This window comes from Cydia amplana, chromosome 15, assembly GCF_948474715.1.
Source record: "Cydia amplana chromosome 15, ilCydAmpl1.1, whole genome shotgun sequence".
Taxonomy (NCBI): Eukaryota; Metazoa; Arthropoda; class Insecta; order Lepidoptera; family Tortricidae; genus Cydia; species Cydia amplana.
In genome coordinates this window covers 9,966,161-9,981,518 of record NC_086083.1, presented here as the reverse complement: position 1 = coordinate 9,981,518, position 15,358 = coordinate 9,966,161, and the positions used below count along the sequence as shown (strand labels likewise).

The 15,358-nt window shown below is 42.6% G+C and overlaps 1 protein-coding gene across 1 annotated transcript in view; it reads left to right on the top strand.

The window, feature by feature from the left end:
* Positions 1 to 314: 314 nt before the first annotated feature.
* Positions 315 to 15,358, top strand: part of LOC134654588 (AT-rich interactive domain-containing protein 2) — a 48,906-nt gene continuing 33,862 nt past the window's right edge. Inside the window, exons 1-15 of the mRNA XM_063510057.1 lie at positions 315 to 621; positions 806 to 896; positions 1,269 to 1,378; positions 1,975 to 2,102; positions 2,800 to 3,012; positions 4,070 to 4,314; positions 5,938 to 6,213; positions 6,794 to 6,955; positions 7,877 to 8,041; positions 9,198 to 9,317; positions 11,555 to 11,677; positions 12,217 to 12,386; positions 13,904 to 14,019; positions 14,395 to 14,477; positions 14,892 to 15,011. Of these exons, the coding sequence (XP_063366127.1) occupies positions 527 to 621; positions 806 to 896; positions 1,269 to 1,378; positions 1,975 to 2,102; positions 2,800 to 3,012; positions 4,070 to 4,314; positions 5,938 to 6,213; positions 6,794 to 6,955; positions 7,877 to 8,041; positions 9,198 to 9,317; positions 11,555 to 11,677; positions 12,217 to 12,386; positions 13,904 to 14,019; positions 14,395 to 14,477; positions 14,892 to 15,011 (2,217 nt within the window). The 5' untranslated portion in view covers positions 315 to 526. The remainder of the gene's footprint in view (positions 622 to 805; positions 897 to 1,268; positions 1,379 to 1,974; positions 2,103 to 2,799; positions 3,013 to 4,069; positions 4,315 to 5,937; positions 6,214 to 6,793; positions 6,956 to 7,876; positions 8,042 to 9,197; positions 9,318 to 11,554; positions 11,678 to 12,216; positions 12,387 to 13,903; positions 14,020 to 14,394; positions 14,478 to 14,891; positions 15,012 to 15,358) is intronic.

Here is a 15,358-nt window from a genome sequence, read left to right as displayed (position 1 = left end):
GCCGCTTTGACCTTGGTGGCTGACGGTGTGTTATGACGCTGTGGTACTTTCCACATGTCGTCACCGTAAAGACGGCCGTCTTTTGCTGCCGCTATATGACGGCCGTCTTTTGCTGCCGCTATATGACGGCCGTCTTTTGATGCCGCTATATGACGGCCGTCTTTTGCTGCCGCTATATGACGGCCGTCATATGACGGCACCGTTTTCGGAGGAATCCAAAGCTTTATATGTATGTTTGAAATGAGACAGTCCTTTGACGAACTATAGCAATGATCTTCGACGATGTTTGTTGCTTGTGTACACCCAGCCTAACTGTTCTGTCAAACGAAACGCTCTGAACGGACGGGTATTTTTGCTTGCTCGCGAGTTTTAGATTTTTCTTGTATTTTGAATTAATTTCTAGTAATTTTTGATGATTTTAGTTACTATGTGACATATTCACCATTTATCGTAGTCTAAGTGCTATAAACTAAGTGTTAGCGTTAAAATAAAGAGTTATCTGTGTACCGCTATTCTTAGACCAAAAATGTCTAAACCACAAATAAATACAAAATCCAGCACGTATCTTAAGGATAAGGAGGTATTTCTGAAGGAATTAAAGCAGTTTAACGACAGCAAAGGGTAAGTATTTATTGAAAATGCGAGTTTGGCATGATGCTTACTGACGTTATCTCGCTAATAAGAATACGTTAATGACCGTGGCAATGGTAGTTATAACATAAAACAATCCTAAACTAGTTTAAGTTGCAAAATACTTCTATTTATTGTAATGAAAATAATTATAACCTACTTTTGACTTTTCCAGCATCCCATTTAAGACTCCGTCAGTAAATGGTATTGATATAGACTTGTATTTATTCTATACACTGGTACAGCAGCGAGGCGGTATAAGTAAGGTAAGTTTTATTATATTTTATTTTAAGTAAGTTTAAGTAAGTTACGATGTGAATCGGAACACTGCACATACTGGTTCAATTGTATTGTAGTAAAATATTTTGTGGAAATCCTTGGCAGTACTTGGCAGTCCATATATAGAGTCTTAAGTTAATGTATATGGATTCATAATTCCACCAACCATTCTCTTAGATTATTTTAATCTATTCAACTTTGAGAATAAAGATACATAAGAGTATGTAAATCTGAGCCTGAATCTTTTATCCATTTGATTGAATGTTTAATACTACACTGCTAATCTAATCTCTTAGTTTGGCATTGTTTATTTTTGTCCTAGAATGTTTTCTACTGTTTAATTGTTCTGTAATTGACAGGTAAATTTGTATGATTTGTGGGATTCATTTCTGCGCCCCCTGCGATTGCCGCACCCTTGCATCAATGGGTCTACATTGCTGAGGAGAATATATGGGACATATCTAGAGAAGTAAGTCATTTATCTGAGATAGGGAATGCTCCCGGTACTGAGTTTGTATTGCGAGAACCGGGAATTCCCAGTTCCGGTACTGTATTTATATACAAAACCAGTACCGGGAGCACTCCCTAATCTGAGAGTAAACTTGCTGAATTTGATAAAAAAGAGAATCATGTATTTCATACTGTACTATTCTTAATTATTCATATATATTCATTAATCGTTAAAAAAAACAAGTGCAGTGATATACACGCATCAGCTTTCAGCTGCTAGTGTATTAAACAATATATATAATATATAATATATGAATAATTAGGAATAATTGATATCAATATCAATTCTACATATGTATGTTTTAATATTCATTATTAATGCTTCTGAAGATCATTATATAGTAGAATAAGCTTGTCTACTTCAGCCTTAAATTCATTGATACTTACCACATTTACTTTTGAATATTGCGCTTTAAAAAAAATAGCTTACCTATAGTAGAAATAATAATTCCCTGGCCATCTTACTATTTTCATTTTACCTGAAATTTGTTATAGCTGAGTTTCTAAATATTTCATAGTTATAGATGGTTTTGTTAAACATAGTGTTTGTTCCAGGTATGAGAAAGCTAAAGGCCCTCCAAGCCGTGACGATGATAATGACCTGGATGAAGACCTCAGAACCACCCGGGGGAGGGGCAGAGATCCACCGAGGACACCACATGGAGGGGGGCAATACTATTCTGGTAATTTACTCTGTTTGTGTTTGTAAGAATTATGTAAAAAGGACTTAATATTGGTGATTGTTGACAAATGCTTAACACATTTAGTGCGCGTTACGAGCGTAACCGATAACACGGGAAAAACCCTATCGTAACCGAAAAGCGCCTACAAACAGTGGACTCCCCTAGCGAATCGCTGGCAGCCAATGTTAACCATGGAATCTTAACGGTTTTTTTTATTGGGCCTATATTAATGGTAGATAACATTTGATGATTTTTGGCTTCCATTGATTCTTTTTGTAGTAAACATTAGTGGAATGGCACCCAGCCACCTGTAGAACTAATTTTTCAATGCTTTTCTCGTTTTAGTATTTTCATAGTAAACAATAGTGGATAGGCCACTGAATTTATGTTACGATTTCCCTAGACATTTAATAACAACCACAAAAAATTACTGTCCAATCGAAGTTTCAAAACTGCCGAACCTTTCGGCCGCGTCGAACCTGTATTTTCGGTAGTATCCAACCGTAGTTTCGGTTTCGGCAAGTTTTAGCATAAAAAATATGTCTCATCCGATGGTTCAGTTTCGACCGAAACTAGAGTAAAATCGAATCTTTCCGGTTGGACCCTACAAAAAATATAATAACTATACAGGTTTTTATTATTGAGACGGCTTTGCACTAATACAATAAAAAATCTTTTCACATATCTTTTTCCTCAGCATCTGGTGAGCCGATCCGCACAGCGCAGACCCGCGTGGCCGGGCCCTCGGAGCGCCTCGCCCTGTCTCTCCTATCACCCATGCCTAATGAGCAGGACTTTGCTGTCAATGTGTGCACAGTGCTCGCCGCAGATCACTCCAACCGGATGCCTTTGGGCAGCACTCCGCATATATTGGACTTCTTATTGGCTCATGCCGGTGTTTATAACCATGGTAAGAATCATGTTCAATGTTTATCAATGGGTACTGAGAATATTTAAAATTGATTTTAGTTTTGACAGCAAAATGCTAATAGAATAAATAGTTCAAGAAATGTTAGTTCAATAAATCAAATGATGTTTTATATTTATTTATAGCAGGTAATAGCGTAGGTAAAAGAGGTAGTTTAGCGCGCGCTGTACATATATATACTCGGTGAAGCAAATCTTGTCAGTAGAAAAAGGCGGCAAATTTAAAAAAGCGGCCAAGTGCGAGTCGGACTCGCCCATGAAGGGTTCCGTATTTAGGCGATTTAAGACGTATAAAAAAAACTACTTACTAGATCTCGTTCAAACCAATTTTCGGTGGAAGTTTACATGGTAATGTACATCATATATTTTTTTTAGTTTTATCATTCTCTTATTTTAGAAGTTACAGGGGGGGGGACACACATTTTACCACTTTGGAAGTGTCTCTCGCGCAAACTATTCAGTTTAGAAAAAAATGATATTAGAAACCTCAATATCATTTTTGAAGACCTATCCATAGATACCCCACACGTATGGGTTTGATGAAAAAAAAAATTTTTGAGTTTCAGTTCAAAGTATGGGGAACCCCAAAAATTTATTGTTTTTTTTCTATTTTTGTGTGAAAATCTTAATGCAGTTCACAGAATACATCTACTTACCAAGTTTCAACAGTATAGTTCTTATAGTTTCGGAGAAAAGTGGCTGTGACATACGGACGGACAGACAGACGGACAGACAGACAGACATGACGAACGTATAAGGGTTCCGTTTTTTGCCATTTGGCTACGGAACCTTAAAAATCGCGGGTTAGCAACACTACGATTGAATTGTCCGAAAATCGCGTGTCATTTATATCTTATCTGTGGAACTATTTTGTTTACATTTCATCGTTGTTCGGTGTACATTGCTGTTTTTTGTTCCTTTCCTAGGGATACCATGGTTTAGTTTGCTTTACACTGCTACTGACATATCCGGCTTGACAGACACGCCGATGACGATAATAGTGTAATAATATCTATAATTTTCTAATTTGTCGCTCGCAGGGAGTCTTCGAGACACAATCGGCCGCTCCTACTTCGAGGCTCGCGGCCGCTACCCGCACGAGTTCTGGCAGCTCCGCGCCGGCGGCGGCGGCGCCAAAGAACTCGCCGACGAAACCAAGTTCTCACAGCTTACTGGCGACCAGCCTGAGCTGATGGTGCAGGCTTTAGCGGCCCAGAACACATTGACGGACTGTCTCATGAATGAGTGCGGGGGAGAGGAGTTGATTAAGGAAATTATTGAGGAGGTAAGAATACTAAGGGAAGCTTGCTGGAGAAACCAAGTTCTCACAGCTTACTGGCGACCAGCCGGAGCTGATGGTGCAGGCTTTAGCGGCCCAGAACACGTTGACGGACTGTCTCATGAATGAGTGCGGGGGAGAGGAGTTGATTAAGGAGATTATTGAGGAGGTAAGCATACCGAGGGAAGCTTGCTGGTGAAACCAAGTTCTCACAGCTTACTGGCGACCAGCCGGAGCTGATGGTGCAGGCTTTAGCGGCCCAGAACACGTTGACGGACTGTCTCATGAATGAGTGCGGGGGAGAGGAGTTGATTAAGGAGATTATTGAGGAGGTAAGCATACCGAGGGAAGCTTGCTGGTGAAACCAAGTTCTCACAGCTTACTGGCGACCAGCCGGAGCTGATGGTGCAGGCTTTAGCGGCCCAGAACACGTTGACGGACTGTCTCATGAATGAGTGCGGGGGAGAGGAGTTGATTAAGGAGATTATTGAGGAGGTAAGCATACCAAGGTAAGCTTGCTGATGGAACCAAGTTCTCGCAGCTAACTGGCGACCAGCCGGAGCTGATGGTGCAGGCTTTAGCGGCCCAGAACACGTTGACGGATTGTCTCATGAATGAGTGCGGGGGAGAGGAGTTGATTAAGGAGATTATTGAGGAGGTAAGCATACCGAGGTAAGCTTGCTGATGAAACCAAGTTCTCACAGCTTACTGGCGACCAGCTGGAGCTGATGGTGCAGGCTTTAGCGGCCCAGAACACGTTGACGGACTGTCTCATGAATGAGTGCGGGGGAGAGGAGTTGATTAAGGAGATTATTGAGGAGGTAAGCATACCGAGAAGCTTGCTGATGAAACCAAGTTGTCACAGCTTACTGGCGACCAGCCGGAGCTGATGGTGCAAGCATTAGTTGCCCAGAGTACATTGTGAATGAATGTGCTATAAGTAAAAAATAAAAACCTGCTGATACAGAGAAGTTCTCAAATTTCACTAGCGACCAGTGACTCGACTTGTCAGAATGACATACTGAATATACTGATTTACTCTGACCATTCTATTAGCGACATCTTTTTTGCATCATTACTTGGAAGCAATCAGTATTTTAGACCTAACAGATTTCTCTAGCTAGGCGTTGTTGTTGCAACCACACTAGAGTAAATATGAGAGTAAATAACCTTATACTTTTTTCTACTCCAGCACTTAAATGTGTCAATTAAATGACTGACAGTGATATCTAAAGCAATGTCATTTGAATGATTTGTCTATAGGCTCATAAGATGACTGCTAGCAGTCATCTTATGAGTATAATACAACTGCTTTATTTTTTTTAAAGATACAAGTTCCGATCATCTTGATTGAAAGAGGTATGTTTTCATTTACAATAATAACTCTTTTTTTTTTAAATAATAACTCAATTTTTTTTAAATAATAACTCTTTTTTTTAAATAATAACTCTTTTTTTTTGCTGCAGCTGTCATAGAAAAAGTAATGTATGCAACAGCTCATAATTGGTTCTTAAAATTCTCGGGTCTTTTTTTACAAAACTCGACTACGTCTCGTTTTGTAACTTCGACCCTTGAATTTTAAGAACCCTTATTATATCACTGTTGCATAAACTACTATTTTTTTTACAGGAAGCACACGAAGACTGGGTAACCGAGCCATCAGAGGACGAACAGTTGTTCGCCCCCGAGCTACCAGGTGGCGCGTCTTGCGTATACACGCAACGCGTCCTCCAAATAGCCTCCATAGTCCGCTCTCTGTCGTTTCATGACGAAAACGTGCAGTATCTGGCGAAGAACACCACGCTGATAAGGTTTCTGCTGCTGTGTGCCAACTGCTGGGTGGGCAGTCTCCGGCAGTCGGGGTTGGACGCGCTTGGGAATATCTCCACTGAACTCATTATAAAGGTACGTAGACCTTGCGTACTTAGGCCAGTCGCAACAAGTACCTACAAGTACATCCGTCCCACACCAATTTTGTCGGCTAGCCATAAGCCGCGTGGCGTTTGCGCCACCTAGCGGTCATATCTGTCGTAATTGTAACAGACGCGTTTTGTTAAGATCGGTTTTCCTAGGATAGCGGTGCCGTCATATAGCGGCCGTCTCCATACTAAATAAGATGGCTAAATATGGATGTCGTAGTATTTGTATGGAGACGGCCGCTATATGACGGCACCTCTATCGGAGGAAACCAAAGCTTTAGAGAGTGAATCTTCTGTACCTAGTACTATTATTTATTCTGTGGCCAGGTATAAATTGCGCCAGTAATTTCCTCTCGAGTCTTCAATCTACAAACGTACGGAACCTGCATGAACGTCAGCTGCTGTTCCGTTGGCGAATCAAAGAACAGCAGATCGCAGCAACCCAAGCACTCAACATTCATAAATTATGTTTATATTGTTATTTTCTGAGTTGACATGAAATGATTTTCAATTTAAATCGAGTAATAAATATGTAGCTTTAAGTGTAATTTTTACTTACCCTACAGGACCCAGCAACCTGCCTCATCTCTCGTCACATCCTCTCCACGATCCAATCGGCACTGGTCTCCAACGATCGTGCTAGAGTGCTGGCAGCGTTAGAACTGCTGAATAAGTTGGCTCAGAACGAAGCCAATGAAGACGCATTACTCAGATCTTTAGAGGCTAAGGTATGTCAAAGTATTTATTAAAAAAAAAATGTTTATGAAAGTTTTGAAGTTCAGTTTGAAGGTTTGGACACGGACACGGAATTGGTTTATCCTATTTTCTGTTACGGTATTTCTACTTTATCAAGTATTAAATTGTGTCACCTTAATATCAAATCTAATGCTACGGCAGCGTTTTCTGCTTAGGATTTATGATATACCTTTTCTGTTGTGAAAGTCACTCTAAACGTCATAATTTCGTTGGAATTGGCTACTTTCCTACTAGTCAAATCAGCTTCTTTTTTAGAACCGTCAAATCGATTTGCTAATATGGAATTTATATGAAAACGTGTGTAGTGACGTCACAGTCAACTCACCTACTTTTTATACTTCCATCCGATTTATTAAATAGAAATTGTGTTTAAAAATAACTGCTATCTATATTTTTCTAATAATTATCTGATGCCTTATTTCGTGCATGGTGTGAAATAATTTATTTTAAGTATAGGAAAGTTTGACGTTTTTAGTGTCACTTTCTCACTGCCGCTTGCCAAGTGCAGAATTAGTTTGGATCGCCTGCTAAATTTGGATGGCACAATTTTAATTTTTTTATGGGGTGTTTGAACATTTTCAATATAGAGTTCTTCCAGAGTAAGGGCTCATTTAGATGGCGCGCGAACTCGCATGCGATAATAGTTACATTGTGGACCATTGAGGTTACATCAATTCAGCCGACCGATCAAATGACGCAGTGTAATGAAATTCGCATGCGAGTTCTCGCACTGTCTAAGGATCGGTTGCACCAAACTTTAGTCATCGTTAAAGAGTTCGCTAAATTTTATTGTATGAAAAGTTTCATAGTAAAGCGCGGCGCGCCGGCTGACGTTGATCAGCCTGTCAAGTGCGGATGGTGCAGCTGGCCCTAAATATAAGCGTGTTCCGCAGGTGTACCACGACGTGTGCGCGCTGCTGACGCTGCGCGACATCATGGTGCTGGTGTGCACGCTGGAGTGCGTGTACGCGCTGACGTCGCTCGGCGACCGCGCCGGCGAGTGCGTGGCGCGCGTGCCCGGCCTCGTCGCCACGCTCGTGTCGCTCGTCACCGTCGAGGTTAGTGTACCCTAGTGTGACGTGTGCCCCTCCTGACGCTGCGCGACATCATGGTGCTGGTGTGCACGCTGGAGTGCGTGTACGCGCTGACGTCGCTCGGCGACCGCGCCGGCGAGTGCGTGGCGCGCGTGCCCGGCCTCGTCGCCACGCTCGTGTCGCTCGTCACCGTCGAGGTTAGTGTACCCTAGTGTGACGTGTGCCCCTCCTGACGCTGCGCGACATCATGGTGCTGGTGTGCACGCTGGAGTGCGTGTACGCGCTGACGTCGCTCGGCGACCGCGCCGGCGAGTGCGTGGCGCGCGTGCCCGGCCTCGTCGCCACGCTCGTGTCGCTCGTCACCGTCGAGGTTAGTGTACCCTAGTGTGACGTGTGCCCCTCCTGACGCTGCGCGACATCATGGTGCTGGTGTGCACGCTGGAGTGCGTGTACGCGCTGACGTCGCTCGGCGACCGCGCCGGCGAGTGCGTGGCGCGCGTGCCCGGCCTCGTCGCCACGCTCGTGTCGCTCGTCACCGTCGAGGTTAGTGTACCCTAGTGTGACGTGTGCCCCTCCTGACGCTGCGCGACATCATGGTGCTGGTGTGCACGCTGGAGTGCGTGTACGCGCCGACACACTGTCTACCCAGCGATTCCTGGGCCGACCCACCGGAGCGCCAATAGTCCGAGGCTGAATGACTGTCCCTTTCACCTGAGTTAAACACTCTACTTTTCATTTCGAATACGAGGAAAGTAAAATGCATTTGATTTAAAAAAACATGACTGCAACATGATTTTTATACTGTTTCTCGAGGGTACTTTCAATTAACAATTTAGGTAAGTAAAAGAATCGTTCGTTACTTATGGAATGGGGAGTTAAAAATCAGAATGGAAGTTGTATAGCGAATCCATTTAAAACTAAATTTCAATTGTTTATCTTAAAAAAATGAAAATATCGTACTTTGAAAGTTAAATGCACTAGTGAAAAAACCCATCACTTTCTGCACACCTTTTAGAACAACAATGACCCTCTTTCAGAGCATGATAAATGAAAAATATATTGACGAAGCTCTTAGTACTTTTTTGACTTTCAATAACGATCCGTATAACTGTCACACATCACTGAAAGTTATCCCTTCTCCATAAATCTTGTTTGAGATTAAAACCGTCGTCTGTTCCAGGCACAAAGCTACGGGCCGCGGGCCTGCATCCTGATGCGGGTGGTGGAGACGGTGAGCGGGCCGAGCGCCGCGGCGGCCGAGCGCGAGCAGGAGCGGCACAACCCGCCCACGCAGCTACAGGTTAGAACCTGTCCGTTTTGATAATAATAATAATAAATATTATAGGACATTATTACACAAATTGACTAAGCCGCACGGTAAGCTCAAGAAAGCTTGTGTTGTGGGTACTCAGACAACGATATATATAATATACAAATACTTAAATACATAGAAAACAACCATGACTCAGGAACAGATATCTGTGCTCATCGCACAAATAAATGCCCTTACTGGGATTCGAACCCAGGACCGCGGCTACACAGGCAGGGTCACTACCCACTAGGCCAGACCGGTCGTCGGTTTTGCCCGCGAGGATACTCGAATCGCGCACTTCAATAGGGTTGATGTCACATGTTGAATTTTATAACTAAATCTAGTGGAATAGATAGAAAATGAGCAGTTTATCACAATACATTGGAAACTTAAAAAATATATCGAAATAATAAACTAGTGGCTCTGTGAGCTGTAGACCTCGCGAGCAGAGCTTAAAACTGAATAAATGTATGGCAAAAATATTTATTAAAATATAGGTATAGTAAACAAAAAATTAAAAACTACATAACGCTACAAACAAAAATTAAACGAATACGCTTAACCCGCGCTTGATAAATAAAAAATACGAAATTTTTCATTTTTTCATAATAAAAAAATAAAATAAAAAACAACTATACGAAATTTAAGAATTAAAAAAAATACAAAAAGTTATGTAGCAGTATACAATTACTGGGGATTGAACCAGGGACCTCCCGATGCAAACAAAAAAAGCGAACGTTTGCAAAATACGCCATTATAGTTCTTACTAAAGCTGACGAAATTTAGCTACTCATTCTCAAATAAAACTAAATATCTAAATACCACCAAACCCAGCCATACAAATTTTCTGAATTTTTGGCCATTTAATCTATAAACACATCTCAAAAAGAAAAAACTCTTATGATACCGATACGACTATTTGTTTAGGCGGGAGCTATCACGACTCCGCCATTTTGAAAAAAATCCAAAAACCGGATCGACAAAAAAAAATTATTTAGTCATAGAATTCGGTCACAAAATTTCACGAAAATCGGTTAAGAATTGCGACCTGTAGAGGAGAACATCCGGACATACAAAAGCAAAATGCCCGAGTCAAAACGTAGACCTTCGCTTCGCTTCGGTCAAAAAATACAAGACCTGAAATTTTAAAAATATGTATATTTTTTAACTTCCAAATAGCAAAAAAAAAGTAATGGTACCATTCGATTCCTTACATTTTAATAAAAAAAAAATTGTATTGCAACAAAATACATAAACGCAATATTTCACCGACAGAATCGCAATTTCCCTGTTTTCCATATATCGAAACGGCTTCTAACGTTACATGGTGACGCCATGATGTATTGCCTTTTTGTTAGAGGCGTTTTGTCAGTAAAGTGCGGGTGCCAGACTTTGACCATCATTTGATCATCATTTTTGTACGACAATAATGATGATCAAATGACCCATACAGACATTTGATCCTCAAAACAAATCTGACCGACTAGTACCATTCATAAAAAATGCCAAATACCCTATTTATATTGCGTTCAGATTATCGCATTTTACGCGGTCTAACGTGCGACGGAGGGGCTCGGCCAGTCATATAGCTCGGTCGCACGTACCACTACTTGACGCTGCTTTGAAATGATTAAAATTAAATAGATTTTACCATGCCTATTGGCATTAAGCCCGCCTCTTGTACATAATTGACATAATTGTATATCTTTGCGCAATACAGTTTAAATTAAAACTTCAACGCGCGATTAATATCGATGATAACGCATATTATCCATCTGAGACTAAGTGTACATTACAATGTACATGTTCGTGCAATCTAATTTGAACCTTTCATGCACCAAATAAAGTAGCTTTATTTTGTTTCATTGATTTTTAAAACAAACGAAATTCTTTCTAATTTACTTATAGAATAAGGTTCAAATAAAACATTTGAAAACTTTATATGGTGGGTCTTACGAGGTTAATATAGTTAAAATAATAATAAAAATAAAATAAAAATCGTTTTATTTGCCAAAAAGTTTACAGGTTTTACTTAACCTATGACTGCCACACTAGGCTTCGCCTGTATTGTGTACTGAGATTGAAAAACATTACTACATTGAGTTACCTACATCCTACGTTGAAGTTTTATTTTCTAATAAGCATCTAGTACTAACTAATATGTTAAATTATTAACTAGTTAGTTTGGTTATTCCTGTATTTTCATACCGGTTTTGTTGGCACAGGCGGTGCCCATGCCATCGACGCCGACGAAGGCAGTTGAAGTTCCTGCGCAATCGCAGTCTCCGCAGCCCGCAGCGCCGCCCAACAGCATACAGCACTCGCACATGCAACAGCGCACAGTTCAGGTACGTACTGTATAGTCTCCATCAGGTATATCGGAGCGGCCAAGGTGTTCACAATACCTGAACACGCACTCTAACGCCCTGACAATAGAGGCGTGTTCAGATATTTGTGAGCGCCTTAGCCGCGCCGATATATCTGATGGCGACTGTACAAATAGGTGCTACACTCGCATATGCCATTGGGCAGGAAAGTAGGCGTTGCAAGTTCGTAAACTGGCATTTTTAGTTTCCATTGCTACATACAGCATGCATGAAATAAAGCACCAGAAAATTAATGGAGAAACGTAGACAGCAGTTATTTTTAGACGCAATTTATATTTTTAAACCCGTATAAAAATATACAGAGTAGGTAATTTGATCGTGCTAGTGTTTCATATAAATTCCATAGTAGCGAAATCGTTTTGACAGTTCGAAAAAAGAAACTGATTTGATTAGTAGTCAAATACCCTACATTTCCGGTAGATTAGTACTTTTCTAGCTGTAAAGATTTAGCCGTGATAATAAACTTTCATTATACATATTATGTTTTTTTTTACACACAGGAAAACGAGCACTTCGCCCAAGCGTGGCTCCGCAATACATACGAGACTCTTCCAGTAGGCGACAACAGCACTTGTGACGCCCCGGAACTGTACCGACAGTACCTCGCCTGCTGCGCCAAACTCAACAGGAAGGGGCTCATTGCGCCCGCCAATCTGTCCCGACTTGTCAGGTAATCTGGTTACGTAACACAGACGAGACTCTTCCAGTAGGCGACAACAGCACTTGTGACGCCCCAGAACTGTACCGACAGTACCTCGCCTGCTGGGCCAAGCTCAACAGGAAGGGGCTCATTGCGCCCGCCAATCTGTCCCGACTTGTCAGGTAATCTGGTTACGTAACACAAACGAGACTCTTCCAGTAGGCGAAAACAGCACTTGTGACGCCCCAGAACTGTACCGACAGTACCTCGCCTGCTGCGCCAAACTCAACAGGAAGGGGCTCATTGCGCCCGCCAACCTGTCCCGACTTGTCAGGTAATCTGGTTACGTAACACAAACGAGACTCTTCCAGTAGGCGACAACAGCACTTGTGACGCCCCAGAACTGTACCGACAGTACCTCGCCTGCTGCGCCAAGCTCAACAGGAAGGGGCTCATTGCGCCCGCCAACCTGTCCCGACTTGTCAGGTAATCTGGTTACGTAACACAGACGAGACTCTTCCAGTAGGCGACAACAGCACTTGTGACGCCCCAGAACTGTACCGACAGTACCTCGCCTGCTGCGCCAAGCTCAACAGGAAGGGGCTCATTGCGCCCGCCAACCTGTCCCGACTTGTCAGGTAATCTGGTTACGTAACACAAACGAGACTCCCAGTAGGCGACAACAGCACTTGTGATGCCCCGGAACTGTACCGATAGTACCTCGCCTGCTGCGCCAAGCTCAAGAGGAAGGGGCTCATTGCGCCCGCCAACCTGTCCCGACTTGTCAGGTAATCTGGTTACGTAACACAGACGAGACTCTTCCAGTAGGCGACAACAGCACTTGTGACGCCCCAGAACTGTACCGACAGTACCTCGCCTGCTGCGCCAAGCTCAACAGGAAGGGGCTCATTGCGCCCGCCAACCTGTCCCGACTTGTCAGGTAATCTGGTTACGTAACACAAACGAGACTCCCAGTAGGCGACAACAGCACTTGTGATGCCCCGGAACTGTACCGATAGTACCTCGCCTGCTGCGCCAAGCTCAAGAGGAAGGGGCTCATTGCGCCCGCCAACCTGTCGTGACTTGTCAGGTAATCTGGTTACGTAACACAGACGAGACTCTTCCAGTAGGCGACATTGCGCCCGCCAACCTGTCCCGACTTGTCAGATAACGTGTATGCAGACTCTAGGCTCTCTAAGCTGTAATCTTTGCGACTACAAATCTGCCATTTTGAAGGAAATCTAAAAACTAAATTGACAAGAGAATTCTATGTAATTTTCGAACCTGCTCACAAAATTTCACGAGAATCAGTTCAGAGGACCTGTAAAGGAGGACAGCCGGACATACGCTTTTGCCTATGTTGAAAGGGACACGCTTCGCCCTGACTCGGTCAAAAAACGTGCAACAGCACGGGACATCTGGCACAAGTAAAGACTTGGAGAGCCAAACTAACATAAATAAAAAATAATTGACAGCAAAACCAGACAATGCAATAAGATAAGCAATGCAGTAAGATGTTTTAATGTGATCAAAATGAATGATTATAGGACCGTGTTCGGTGGCACCGTGGGCCCTAACACAATCACGCTGTCATCGGGCGAGACCCAGCAGGTCTACATCGGTATCCGAGCCAAGAACCCGCAGAACAGAAACCCACCGGCGGGTAAGTTGTTTTTATACGTTTAATAAATTTCTACATTATTCGTAACGTATTGTCTATTCTGTTACATTACAAATAACATTAGTACATTACGATACGAGTGCGAAAAGTAGGTAATTCGTTAACAGTGGCGATAAAGTAAAACACGACCGAAGAGTGTGTTTTAATTACACGAGTTGCGAATTACCTATTCGCACGTGTATCGTATTTAAATTTTGGACATAGGCATATTAAGCATGAAAAGTGCTAATTACCGCACTATTGTGCTAAAGTGCACCGTATGTACTGTAAAATATCTTAAATCTGAAAATAAGAGAACAGTTTTTTACTTACCTAATGGAGCTACTATGTATTGCTAAATGTATTATTGTTGCGTAGGACCCGCGTCACCAATATTGAAAGCGCAGCTGACGAATAAGACGGCAACGGTAGAAGTCAAACCTGCCGTATCACAACCGCAGGTAAGTGCTATTATTTCCTTTATTTCTCTTCAAACTTAAGTTATTTTATAATATGGATATAAAAATAAAATACAAAAACACGTACAAAAACAATACAAAATACTTATAAGCATATTATAAAAAACCTAACCTAGTGTGCCGCCAGTAGCGGGGCAAGGCCCAAGCTGCCGGTGGTCAGGGCCGCAGAGAGAGGAACCGGCGGACTATCCGCGCCGTGTCCAAGATCACCGCCTTCTGCATCTGACCCTTGATCCAACCACCTAGCGAGAGTCTCTCAAGATGTTGGTCGAGACTCTTCGCTATTAGACCGTTCACTGAAACGACTATCGGGACAATGATCGTCGAGTCAACATCCCACATGGCGGTTATCAAGCCAAGTCTAGGTACTTACTGGACGTTAATGTATGATTCCAGGCCGCTCCTCAGCCGCAGCACCCGCACCTGTCGCACGCGCTCGACGCGAACGCGACCAACACAACTCTAATAAAACACCTGCTCGCCAATAAAGTAAGCCCCGCCCTACAAACCCAACAAGTAAGTCGCAATAACACTACTAACATGTTTGCCGTGGACGTTGTGGCACGCGTGTATCACCGCCCTCTGGGTACGCGGCGCGAATACCATATGAGGATTGACATGTACATGTACATGTAAAGGATGGTATTCCACCTGTCCAATTTCTTCGTTGAATGTGCATTGCATCTCGCTCTTATTAAGTAATAATATCTGGGTGACCGAGCTTCGCTCGGAAAACATATAGTAACTCGGAAATGCGCGTTTTCCCAGAGATAAGACCTAGCTAGATCGATTTTTCGCCCCCGAAAACCCCTATATACCAAATTTCATCGAAATCGTTAGAGCCGTTTCCGAGATCCCCGAAA